The sequence below is a fragment of the Trichophyton rubrum genome (assembly GCF_000151425.1).
Source record: "Trichophyton rubrum CBS 118892 genomic scaffold supercont2.7, whole genome shotgun sequence".
Taxonomy (NCBI): Eukaryota; Fungi; Ascomycota; class Eurotiomycetes; order Onygenales; family Arthrodermataceae; genus Trichophyton; species Trichophyton rubrum.
The window spans coordinates 737,161-749,918 of record NW_003456422.1 but is presented as its reverse complement, the minus strand read 5'-3'; the positions used below and the strand labels follow the sequence as shown (position 1 = coordinate 749,918).

Here is a 12,758-nt window from a genome sequence, read left to right as displayed (position 1 = left end):
GTAGAGTGCTGGCTCGGTTTTGTCAGGGGAATGTTAATACATTGGGTTATAAGCAGTTGACGTGCACGCCGCCCCTATATTGCGTAGACGAGGGCCAGCTCCGTGCCTCACGTCCTGACAGGACGAAGCAGCAATTTACAAGTTCGAACATACTCAAGATTCAATTGAATTAGTTAAGTATATGTATGAACTTGGAGGGATCAGTCTTATCGTAAGTAGCTATTTGGTTAAAAATACCTCTACAGGCCAGTAGAATGAAGGCTCGAATGAATAGTAAATCACCGAAAACATAAATGACTGACCCAGGAGCTCAAGCTACCGCAAACCCATCCCATGTCTTCAATGCATTCTGGCCTTCTAATTCATACTGCTTAAGGCCACCAGCGTAATTGAGTTGCTCGCGCTTCTTGCCCGGGATGTTCACACCCATGTACCACGAATCAGTCAGTGGAAGAAGAGTGGCATTTGACACTGCATTGATCTTGTTTTTCCATTCTTCCTGCGCCCGGCTTGTGGGCTGTATGTTCTTCCAACCATTCTCAAGTATTCTCTTGATCACTTCCACAATCCAACGTCCCTGGATCTCAATTGAGGACGGCCCATTACTAAACGCGGTTGGGCCATGGGTGGCGTACAGGTAAAACATGTTTGGGTAGCCCTTGATACACATGCCGAGATAGCTCGTTGCTCCATCTTTCCAGGCCTCTTTAAGAGGTTTACCATCAATATCACGAAGTCCCATATTTGTCATACTTCCGGTCACTGCGTCAAAACCCGTAGCGAGAGCAATCACATCCAGAGAGTAGAAAGTGCCGTCACTGAGAAGAATGCCGTCTGGTTTGATTTCAGCAATGGGATTTTTTCTAATGTCCACGACATCAACGTTAGGTCTGTTGAACATGTCATAGTAGTCTTCCTCAAGTGACGGTCGTTTCGTCCCAAATGCATGTGGTGGGTCCAATGGCGCAACTATATCTTTCTTTCTGGTATCACTTACCCTCGCTCGTGTCTTTTTTGCCCAGAAATCGTATGCGTAACGATTCGCCTTGGGGTCAAACAGGATATCTGAGTAAGTGCCTACCCAGAACTCGAAACCACCGTTTTTCCATAGGGTCTCGAAGTGTGCTTCTCGCTCATCGTCAGACTCCGCCGTAGCCATTCTACCAGAAAAATCATATCTCATTCCAGAAAAGGTTGTCTCTCGGTTTTTAAAGAAATTTTCGTAGTTCGCTTTTTTGTCTTCTTGTTCTTCACGGGACAACTTGCTCTGGCGCATAGGAAGTGCTAGGTTAGGAGTCCTCTGGAACACAACCAAGCTACTAGACTCCTTTGCTAGTGCTTGGGTTAACTGGACGCCCGTGGCACCAGTTCCGATTACTGCTGTTCTCTTCCCCTTGGCATCTACGCCCTCTCGAGGCCAGTCGGCGGAGTGGCACATTATGCCTTTGAAGGAATCTAATCCTTTATAATCCGGAACATATCGTTTGGCGCAAAATCCGGTAGCAAGAAGAAAGAACCTGCAATGTGTAGTGCGTCCATCTTCACTTTCCACGTCCCAGTTATTGTTCTCTATGTTAAATTGAGCACCAACAACTTTGACGCCAAACTCGACATCCTTTTTAATGTCCCACACCTGGTCGACATGCTCGAAATATCTAAGGATCTCCTCTCCATCAGGATACTTTTCTGTCCACGTCCAGCCAGACCACAGCTCTGGGGCAGAGTACTCGTAAACAGGGACTTCGGAGTCAACTCTGAGGCCTAAGGCACAACCAAGGTCAGGGGTATTCCCTCAAGAGCTCCTAATCTAGACAAGGAGATCAGTCCGCACCTGGATAAGTGTGCCAATGCCAGGTTCCTCCTAGACCAGTGCCGGCCTCGTATATTCTGCATTTGAGGCCAATCCTCCTGAGATGATATAGGAGAAAAATACCAGAGAAGCCTGCCCCTATGATCAGGGCGTCGTATGAGGACGCCTCATCAGACATTTTGTGACCTTCTATGGCTCAGCAGCCGCCCTAGATCTTCCCGAACGGCTAAGCAGAAGTAACGCGGGCAGGAGAAAGAAGAGGGCTGTGCAGGCTGTCGTTCTTGTTCGGATTGGGTATCCATGAAGCAACAAAGACGTTGCAGCTTCCTCCTGCAAATATATATACTCGACTTCGCCGTGTTACACCGACATCACTCCCCTCCTCCTCGTCTCGCCTCGCGATGCAGTCTGCATGCTTTCATCAACCCATCGCTGACTCTGCAGCAAAGGTTACATGGGGTTTCGTAATGCGAAGAAAACACATTTATCATCCATCAAGGGTCAAGCGTGAGGTCGGTCTCCTTCATGCTGTCCCAATCTCTCTCGGCGTGATAAAACGACCAAGTGCTTAACACATAACTTGGTAGTTATTTTTCAGCCATCACACTCCGTACTTCCACCTGAATGCCTTATGCCATATTCCAAGGCCACCAGCTCGCTTTCTACCACTCCTCTCTTTTTTGCAGCTACGCAGCCCCTGAAGCTCGATTTTAAACATGGCCGGCGTCAAATCGATGCTCTCACGTGAATTCGGGAACAACAACCTCCCTGGCCGCCAGATACATCCAAGGATGTTGCACAACCCATGACTTCGACAGTCACTTTTAGGCGGGACAGGCGGCCCGATAAATTACCCAGATTGATGTCCAATCATAAAACACGGCATTCGTGAGGCATCAGCGGACGCATGCACGCTGCCGCTCTAGCTCTGCCGTGGCAGGGCGGCGAGAAGATAGTCACCCCTCGTTGGCTATCATCTGACGATGCCCTGGTGAGAATTCGCAGCAAGTAGGGGAGAGGAAGGCCGTGGCGGGATGGGACAATCACTTGCGGTGGCCTTCTATGCAATCAATCACTGCATCTATCACATATGACCCGAGTATCCGTATAGGGCGTCCAGGGCCTATTCCCCTTGGTGTGCCCCAATAATACCTCGTATATTGCCTGCACAACGCCTCGCCAGTGGTGGACCAGCCTATTCAAATCATAATACCTGTTCCGATTGCTTTTCTGCAAGGATATAACTGAAATGAGGCTGAGAACTTGCGGCACAGCCGTTTGTCTCGGTTTTACGGGTCACTGAGCTTCTCTAAAATTATCTATCTTCTTTTTAACTATCACGCAAGTTGGTTGGCGAAACATGACTCCAACTTGCTCTTACGGCCAATTAATGTAAACAAAACTACAATATCTATACCCAGTTTGTATCATTGGAGGTGGTGGTGTTCGGCTTTCTTCCTAATTCTACCGCCTCAGTTCGGCCTGATATTACTGCTCCACCGAATATATAAAACTTCATCACTGAGTTAGATAGGACGCATGGCTCGAAGAGGTAATGTTACAAGTCATTTCATTGCATCTAGATAGACAGCTAATTTTAAGCTTGTAGTAGATAGCATTGAAGTTCTCGAAAGAGCCGCTGACGGCTTTAAACTTTCTCTGTTTCTGAGCGCTGTAAGCTGCGAGGTCTTCAATGGCGGCATCGAAACTCATAGCATTGCAAAGGGGATATCGCTTCTGGCTGTTTCCTTGAAACATGCGGGCCGAATCCTCCAGGAGCCTGACCCCATATACTCCACACAAGCTGCGGACACAATCAGGGAAATCTCGCATCAGAGTGCTGCAGTATTTGACGAACTCAAGTCAATGCTGAGCAATGCTCAGGCTCGTGACAACGGGGCATCCAAAAATGAGACTTTACGAGATCATTTTCTCCGTTGTTTCAAAAAACACCGTGTCACATATCTCATCGCCTACATGGAGTCACTCAATCTTAGCCTTATGGCTATAGGACAAATAATAAACTTAAGGAAACTATTAGCTTCAAAGAGGTAATGAGGTGGTTACGGCTTTTTGTTGTTTTGCACTCTTGCTTATTGTGATTCTGTGATTAGGTATATGGAACAGGGCCTTGCTACAGCCTTAATTGAACAAGAACGCGCTGAAATTCAGAACATGCTTATCATTCGATGCTGGTCCTTGAACAGATTAGACAGACTTTACGATCTGGCTCGTCGAGAGGCTGAAGAAGGGAGCATATCTTGTATAGTCAACCCTGCTTTTGATCCATCACTACCTGCAAGTCAACGTAATTCTTTCAGAAAGCTTCGTGCTGTTTCCTTTGAAGATGTCGACATCAGTTTACAGCAAATCAAAAAGACACCCAAAGACATGGTCCAGGTATCTGCCGAGGCAATCGACCCATTATTACAGCTGTGGGTGCGGAGACAACAGGTCTCCTGGAATCTAGGCTCTTGCCTACATCATGATAACTACTTTGAGTTACCATGCGATCCTCTTACTCCTAAGTCCGCGAATGTGAAGGCTTCGGAAGGCCTGGAGCCACCTTCTCAAAGAGCCAAAGTATATGCAGATGACCTTCAACAAGGATATTCCAAGTACTGGGCTACTGTTCAAACAGATTCGGAGGAGAGTGGGGCTGGAGATGATGAGGCCTTACCAAACAATGTTACCGATCCGTCATCCTCATCTTCTCATAATTCTCAGCATGAACAGTCTGGTTCTTCCGCGAGTGATAGCAGTACTAAAGGGTGCCCCAGCTTACAGAGAAATGCCAGTTATACCACGGCTCATACTCGTCCTAATCTTAATGTGGAGGAGCAGGGCAACTCCAGACCGCAAACATTCCTTCCCCAAAGGTCTAGGACTGGACCTTTTGACAATCGTGATACGTACAAGATACCGGTACATAATTTCGGAGATTCTTCTCCTAATGCATCGTCAAATACGGATACATGGAAGATACCATATAATGCAAATCAACCAACGGGAAAACATCCTAGCTGGCCTTATTACCCTCCAACCGCTACCCCATATCCATATCCCAATTTTTCCCCAAACTATCCCATAAACCCTCCTCATAGATCATTCACCCATCCACCTGGGCCATACCCCCGCCAGCATGCCAGCTCGTATTACCACACATCTCAGGTACCCTTATACCCGAGTCAACCCCAGTCAGGAACACTATCTCACCTTGCTCCACCCACCCGCGACGCCCGTGCTTATCGTTCTAGACCCCGTGTTTCTTTTGTGGACGATCAGTACTCCGATTCATCAAGCAGCGAGGCAAGCAGGGAGAGGTTACGAAGAGGGGACAAAATCAAGGAGCGGAGAAGGCAGCGATCAAATGGGAATAATAAGAAACCCAGGCTTCCGACAAAAAGCTCTAGACGATCAACGTTCCACAGCGTTTTAGGTACGGGGGCTATCACGGCATTTCTTAAAGCATTGGAAGGAATTTCGCCCGGAAATTGGTCCCTTTTCATGAAATAATGAGTAGATGTAACGCATCTTGCTAGTTGAGCTGCTAGATCAGTTATGCGTTTTATTTCTCTACGGTGTGGTTCTTGGATACTTCTGCTAATATAGCCATTGGCAGAAAGCTTATGTGCTAGTACCGAGCTTGTTGAGAAGGATAGCTTCTTTGCAACCGGTTAGTCAAAATCTATAATTTCCTCTGGATCTATCCTTTTTATCTTCTATGCTGTCGAAGAGAAATAGAGAAAAGAAGTAACAAGTAAAACAAGCTAGAATATTTCATGAGACAGAAGAAATTGGAAAGCAAAAATTGGTTGGTTCCGTTTCTCCTCTGGCAATATGGAATTCGAGGCCCAGTTGCAAGGATTTAAAAAGTATCACAGCCTCCCCAATAGAGAAAACAAAATCCAAAGCTATCAAAACTTAATAAAGAAAGTACAAGGTGAAAAATGGATCAGAGCGGTCTAGATATGCTTTAAAAGGAAAATTGACCAAAGTACCGGAGAAAAAGCGGGGGTGGGGGGAAAACGGAGAAATCCAGATAGTAAATCGAGGGGTTATGAAAGTATGGTAGGGGTATTTCCGGGTGTTTTACAACTTGAAATTATTCCACTTGATGATCAAAAGGTGACGGTTGAGGTTGATTTAGACAATTAATATCATGATTCGTTAGATGGGTGGGGGAGAGAGGCGTAGCTTTACTTGCTTAGCACTGGTAAGCCAACACCGGCTGGAGCCTGCAGACGGCCGAAGTTCGGCTCGAGATCCAAAATGAGTTTCAGCGCATTGCGCGATCGAAGATAAGGTAGTGGACCGGAGGCTGGCTGTAAGCTAGCCCCAGGCTCGACATAGCCGGTTGGAGTGACTTCTTCATGCGCTGAGCCTGGCATTGGCAGCCATTTCTGAAGCACTTCATACGCAGCAAGGGTAAAGCCGAACTGAGGAGACGAACGTAGGATACGAGCTGGTCCACCTTTGAAAAAGGCTTTGAATCCTTCTTCCTTCATGATTGTAGCGGCACAGTGGCGGAGAGAGGTGTATTTTGTCTCTCCCTTGCGAGCTTCGACTTGGAGACGGGTTTTGATGACATCACATGGGGTGGTTAGGTACGCAGCAGGCATACCGGCAATGGCTCCAGCAGTCAAAAGTTGGATAACACCTAGCTTCTTGGTGGGGGACTCGCCGAAAAAGTCGGTTTTCAAATGGGAGTACGTTGGGAAGTAGATTGCCGAGAATGGGACTGTTGGACGGTATGTTAGCCATATTATCCAAAAAAAAAAAAGAAAGTTAGTAGCACATACCGTCACGAAGGAGACAGGCGCTAGCTCCCTTGTATAGCCCCATGAGACCCAAATTCTTCACGATCCACATTGCGGATCTACGAGGGGCTGCTGTCTCATTGACATTTTTTGCAATTTCTCCCTGGATCTGTAGACGAATCTTGACGATTTCTAGTGGATTGGTGAAGACCTAGACAAGGTTAGCAAATATATCCAAGACAAGAGAAGAATTAAGATTGGGTGAGACACATACGACTTGACAGGCACCAGCAGAACCACCAGCAATAACCTCATGAGGCCACCATATCTTGCCGCCCTTATCCTTGTCTGCAAAGAATCCTCGTACGAGGTCGTTGACGGTAAGCTTGATAGCCTTTTCAGGCGCAACTCCAATCAATTGAGGGATGACTCCAGAATACAGTCCCAGCACACCTTCGTTTCGGACGACCTTCTTAGCACAGTCGAGCGAGTTCATGTACATCTTCTCACCGACGCGTGCACTTCTCTGGTTCTGCATTCTGGTTTTGACGAGATCGATCGGATAGACCATAAAGGCACCAAAAGCACCAGCGATACTTCCAAGTGCGAAATGGTGAACAGATTCTAGTATGTTGTGAAGCACCTGGCTGGTTGTTCCGGTGACCTTTTCGGTTGCCTTGGACGCACCAGCCAACGCCTCCCTGCCCAAAACGCTGGCGCTGTGCCACGAAGCATCGATAACCTTTGCAAAGTCGCCAAGTTCAAGTCTACCAGATGGGGCATCGAGACCGGCGAAGTGGAAAAGGATATCGGCTTCCATTGGTGTAAAGAGCGAGAAGCGGGTGATGCGGGCAGCCTCGTTCAAAAAGTCAGACCGTGTGATCTTTCCATCGTCACTCTTGCGAACGGCACTGCGGATGATGTAGTCTATGATGTCCATTTCTCTGATGATATTCTGGAATGCACGGACGTTGGCGTATGATATCTTGCTGCCGGAGGAGATGTTGCATAGTGTAGGCAGGTTCTCCAACAGATGGTCTGACAGCTTGTGCTGCGAGGTTTCTAGGATGATGCGCTGAAAGTCTTCCGGTTCGATGTAGCCGTCCCCGTCCTTATCGAACAGGTGGAATGCCTGTCTTATCCTCTCTCCTTGCAACCCGCGAAGCATCTGCGCAAACTGCGGGTATGTCATGTCGTGCCTTGTCTTTTTCGAGCCAGTATAGAGAGCAGCCCACCCCGAATTCCAGTCGAAAGGGATGGTGTTGTCGCCTTTGGCAGAGCTGAATAGCTTCTGTAGCGTCTCATGCTTGACTATTCCCGTTCCCTCGGTGTCGAAGAGCCTGAACGTGATCTCGTACTCGGCGTCTGGTTTGGCCAGAAGGTCCTCAAACATCGACCAGTCCTGGAGATTGATCTTGCCGGTTCGTCTTCGGTCGGCAACATTAAAGAGAATGCCATATTGTTCCCGTTTTATTTTGTGCTATAGAATCACGTTAGCTCTATGTCTGCTTTTCTCTACTAGAAGGAAGGGGGTGATGTTGGATTATGCTTGAGTGTTAAGCTTATGTGAACGCCGACAGCGCCCGTTAAACAGCCTGAAGCAGCCAACGCAGCCATCACAGTGTTTCCAGAGCAGGGGAAATAACTTACATAGTCCTCATTCTTGGGGGCAATGGCATTGATAAAGTCTTCTCTTGTCATGTATAGTTCACCAGACTCACTGTCCACCCTCGCGTGCTGCATAAAATGGGCTTTGACATGTGCGCTCAGTGGTGTCTCACTAGACCTGCCCACCAGCTGCTCCTTTAGATTCTGCGTCATGATGTGAGGGTGCTAGGACCGGATCCCGAAGTCCTCTTTGCCGTAATCTCTGCCTCTATACGAGTAATTGGGGTCTCTGCGGTTGAGGGGTGCTGCGAGGAGGATGCCGGGGGAAAAGCTGGAGAAAGCTCGGCAAGCTGTGGCCGCCGGGACAAGTAGGGATGCACCGGATGCGAGTGAATGGGCTGTCTGGACTTCACGGCAGACAGCCAGCAGAGTGACGGAGGAGATGCGGGAGACGCAGGAGCAGGAGAGGGAAGAAAGGGAGAAAGGGAGAAAGGGAGGAGAAAGAGAGAGCCGATCCTGAGGAGTTTCTTCCTCTTCGACTTCTGGGTCCAGAAAAATTTATCTGTCTTTTCGCTCGCTGCTCAGGAACTGGAAAGCTTACCCGATTTTCGGTCGCGGCAAGACTTGGCTTTTTTTCTTTTTCTTTTTTTTTTTTTTTTTCTTTCTTTTCCCGTGAGCTTACAGTATTTGATCAATATTGATATTTGATATCGACGACTGGTTAGTAGTTTACTGTTTTGATATTGCTTTTACTCTGTCTCGCTTGTCTTCTCTTGGACCCTAGAGATCTTCTTCTTTTTCTTCTTTTTTTTTTTTTTTTAATTTTTTTTCTTTTCTTCTTCTCTTCTTCTCTTCTTCTTACAAGGCTTTCTCCAGTACAGTCACGTGCCATGTGGGCGCCGGGTCGGAAGACAAGGACCAATCACAAGCCTCGGCAGCCACGAGCGAGTCGACGCTTGCATCGTATCGTGTCAACCGAAGGGAGCAAAGCAGGCGGGCAGGCAGGGCAGGGCAGGCAGGAGAGGGCGGCCAGGGAGCCATGCACAAGGCAGCAGGGGAGACGAGTGGACGGGGGAGCGCAAAAGCAAGCATGTGGCAGATGGACAGCACAGAGCAGTGCACGGAGTACTTCGGGGAGACAATCTGATAACCATTAAGTTAGGTAGTTATCACGACGGGCCAGCTGTCGCCGCTGCCGGAGCTTCACCCGGTGGCCATCTCCACCAAGCTACGGAATCGAGCGATATCTTCCGCTTGACAAGTCGGACTGTCAGCTAAGCGCGGCCTCCGCTGGCATGTTCGATGTACCACATGACCATTTTCCAGAGTCGGCTGAGCTGAGTTACTATCCGATAAACATGAACAGCCATCTCTTACCGTATCCTTATAACCAGGGGCATCGTAGTCCTCCGTTCTCTGGGTTCAAGACCTTGGCTAATGCGCTCTATGGCGTTTACCTGCGTTTCCAACCCTCTGCTGCTTCACCAGCCGGTACCAAGCCTGTCCGGCTTGTCTGCATCTCGGATACCCACAACTCGACCAGAGATGTTTCACCTGGCGATCTTCTCATCCATGCTGGTGACTTGACTCAACATGGTACATCTGAGGAGCTTCACGGTCAATTTCAATGGCTGTCTACCCTCCCGCATACTCATAAAATTGTTATAGCAGGAAATCACGATCTCTTGCTCGATTCGGACTTTGTTAAGCGTCATCCTACCCGCATTCCCAGCCAGCCTGGATCGTCTGTCTTCAGTTTGGACTTATATGATGTCGAGTATATCCAGGACCGATCTGTCACCCTAGGCTTTCCAAATGGGAGGAGACTGAATATCTACGGTTCACCTCAGACACCCGAGTTTGGTATTTGGGCCTTCCAATACCCAGCAATTCGGGATGTTTGGACTGGTAGAATCCCTGACAATACAGATATAGTCGTGATTCATGGCCCACCCGTACTCCATCGTGATACTGGAAAGAAAGGAGATGGGTATCTGTTAAAAGAATTAAGAAGGGTAAGGCCGCAACTCGTTGTATTCGGTCATGCTCATGATGGATATGGAGAAGATTTCCTTCTCCATGACGGGGTACAGAGTGCCTGGGAAGATGCAGTCCTGCGGAGAAGCGGTATAACTGCAATACTGCGCATGAGTTTCTGGATGTTGATAGCATTGCTTAAAGTCCTCCTAGGCCTCCCACAGCCCAGCCCAACAAGGCTGGTAAATGCAGCTCTTGCGCCGGGAACAGACAATAAAACAGAAAAGCACCCTATTGTACTAGCAATATAACCCGGCTACTCCTCTGTATATACTTGATATATACCAATACAATGAATATGAAGCTGTTAGCATGAAACATCCACTTTACCTATATCTGCCGAGAAATCAAACCGTATTGCACCCCTGCTCTCGACAAACTGCTCGCTGCTGTATTGGACTGTTTTGAAAGCCGACGCTGCAGTGTTGTTTGCTGGCAGTTTGGAATAGCGTTCTAAACTCAACTTTGTGCTGGGCCTTTTTTAAAGTAAGGCGGCCTTGGAGTTTATTTGTAGTGGTCATCTTTTCCTATCGTTCTATGCTTAGGAGCCTTCAAGTAATTTCAATCAATTGATACCTAAACATTAGTAAATGCTGGAAGTAAAGAGTTGATACTGTGAATGAAGAGTTCCCTGCAGAGAAATAGCCAAATAGCCACCCCATCGCTTGCACTCCCGTATCAACAGTCGACTGGTCAGAGTGCGAAGGCCAATATCAATATCCGAGACTCGCTACTCCTAGTAGGTCACTATTGGAACGATTCCAGCTCAAATATATGAATATTAACAGCCAATACGAAAAAGCCTAGCATTATGGCTAGCGAAGAGAAGACAGGGAATCCAATGGCCCAGTGCAATGGGTCCTGATCTTCATCATATCTACATTCTGACTAGGTTCGCCCTCAAAGACGCTAATGGAAGATATATCACGGATGCTCTCATACTGTGTTTAACATACTGTTAAATTAACATTCATGACTTAATCAGTCAGAGAAGCCAAAATAATGCCCTAGTTCTACAGGCTGGAGCAAAATACCCTGCACGGTGGAATATAGTAGCAGTAGTGCAAACAGGCCATTCAATCTTGGTATATTCAAGTCTGCCCAAACCCCGACCAGGTCCATGCCAACAGGCGTACCAAGTTAAGCCATCATTCATCTTGGGTGTCACAATACCCTGGTTATCTGATGCTAGCTGAAGTTCGCAGAGTCAATCCAGATGTATGCGAGTATCATATTCACCCTCAGATCCATAAAATTCGTCGTTGAATTGAAAGCCGCATAAATAACCACGATTGATAATGTAGTTAAACCTCAAGGATATTTTTTATACATAATTTGGAGAAGATATACTTCTCGAACAAAGTCCATGGTGCTGGCAGGTGATCACCCAGTTATCAGATGTAGAGTAACCTTCCGCTCCAAGTAAGCGCATTTTCACCTTTGAGAGTAGAACCTCAGTGTTATCCCAAATTCTGGCGTAGTTCTGAATATTTGACAAATAATCTGGGCGGCTGTGAACATTGTGGACGAGTATCTTAAGTTTAACGGCTTCCTTGTCACGCGAGCCTTAGAGGAATGGTGACCCCGACACAAGGCATCTTCGGCCAAGATGGCCATATATCTCAATCCGACTAAGTACCAGTTACCCATGCAAAATGAATTATACCCCGATAGCTATTTAATCACCCATAGATAAGCTGAATGATTTCGTATGGTAGTATAACTCCTGCCCTGAGTCTTGATCACGATAGCCTGTCACGTGTCCAGTACCAGATGGCGGGCGACTTATTATATCTGCAAGTCTGTCATCCTCATACTCTGAAACTTGAAAAGTTCCCCACGAAGGTCGTTCCCTATCCATTGTATATGTCGGAGTTCCGAGATAGTGCATCTGATGGCCGCACATAAAGCAGGAATCGTGAGAAGGTGATCCAAAGTGGAGAACTTGTTAAGTCATTGGGAATTTGGAGCCTTTTCTACTCGGTTATTCGCCGAGTTAGCCGCCAAAGCCCACACCTATCCGGGTTTCTCGTCGCCGAGCTAACTATATATAGTAAAGTCTGGTCTTCGGGGTGATATTAAGCATTCTGTTTTTTTCTGCATTCGAAGGTTGAACAGATAGAATATACGCATCCCTTACAGTATATTATTATCCCTATTTCGCTAAAGGTAGCTATGTCTTGCTGCCGATTTGTTGTCTCTGTACGCCCAACTAATGATTCCTACCTAAGACTGGGCCTGAAGCTTAGGAGAGTTTTCATGTATAGCCCACAAAGAGGACCAGAGTAAGAGCGGGGTTCGCATTTTTGGCTGAATTACTGTTATCTTAATTTTGGCGGCTCAGCCTGTGCTTACGGTGGAGCCGTAGAGATAACAATGCCAATGGTGTTAATATGGGCTTCACCAGTCACCGGCAGTCGAATTAAATTACTGTCAAACTTCAGCTCTGCCTACTATTAGTGTGGGCTCACTCCTTTTAGTGTAGCGGCAGACTTCGATAATTACCTACCAAGGCAGTGTTACCACTTATGCCACAGCCACAA

The 12,758-nt window shown here is 47.3% G+C and overlaps 4 protein-coding genes across 6 annotated transcripts; 2 read left to right on the top strand and 2 right to left on the bottom strand.

Annotated features, from left to right (window-relative positions):
- Window positions 1-73: 73 nt before the first annotated feature.
- On the bottom strand, window positions 74-2,040 carry TERG_06264 (uncharacterized protein). The gene has a single exon (XM_047748579.1). The coding sequence runs from the start codon at window positions 1,436-1,438 to the stop codon at window positions 311-313; it is 1,128 nt and encodes a 375-aa protein (XP_047604564.1). The 5' UTR covers window positions 1,439-2,040; the 3' UTR covers window positions 74-310.
- A 1,888-nt stretch (window positions 2,041-3,928) lies between these two features.
- TERG_06263 (uncharacterized protein) lies at window positions 3,929-5,326 on the top strand (the record flags this gene model as incomplete). Its single annotated transcript, XM_003233221.2, has 1 exon — window positions 3,929-5,326. One exon carries the CDS (start codon window positions 3,929-3,931, stop codon window positions 5,324-5,326), a length of 1,398 nt encoding a protein of 465 aa, XP_003233269.2.
- Window positions 5,327-6,009: 683 nt separating this feature from the next.
- On the bottom strand, window positions 6,010-8,391 carry TERG_06262 (uncharacterized protein; the record flags this gene model as incomplete). 3 transcript variants are annotated; one of them, XM_003233220.1, is made up of 4 exons in its annotated part: window positions 6,010-6,551; window positions 6,613-6,781; window positions 6,845-8,050; window positions 8,221-8,391. In XM_003233220.1, 4 exons carry the CDS (start codon window positions 8,389-8,391, stop codon window positions 6,010-6,012), a joined length of 2,088 nt encoding a protein of 695 aa, XP_003233268.1. The 3 variants fall into 3 exon arrangements, with proteins under 3 accessions (XP_003233268.1, XP_047606825.1, XP_047606826.1); XM_047750121.1 differs by lacking the exon at window positions 8,221-8,391 and having other exon boundaries at window positions 6,845-7,963; XM_047750122.1 differs by lacking the exon at window positions 6,010-6,551 and having other exon boundaries at window positions 6,599-6,781.
- A 1,082-nt stretch (window positions 8,392-9,473) lies between these two features.
- On the top strand, window positions 9,474-10,466 carry TERG_06261 (uncharacterized protein; the record flags this gene model as incomplete). Its single annotated transcript, XM_003233219.1, has 1 exon — window positions 9,474-10,466. One exon carries the CDS (start codon window positions 9,474-9,476, stop codon window positions 10,464-10,466), a length of 993 nt encoding a protein of 330 aa, XP_003233267.1.
- Between the last annotated feature and the right edge of the window lie 2,292 nt (window positions 10,467-12,758).

What these genes read in the sequence shown, in the direction of transcription:
- TERG_06264 (XM_047748579.1), bottom strand. Translation starts at nt 1,438, where the DNA reads ATGTGCCACTCCGCCGACTGGCCTCGAGAGGGCGTAGATGCCAAGGGG.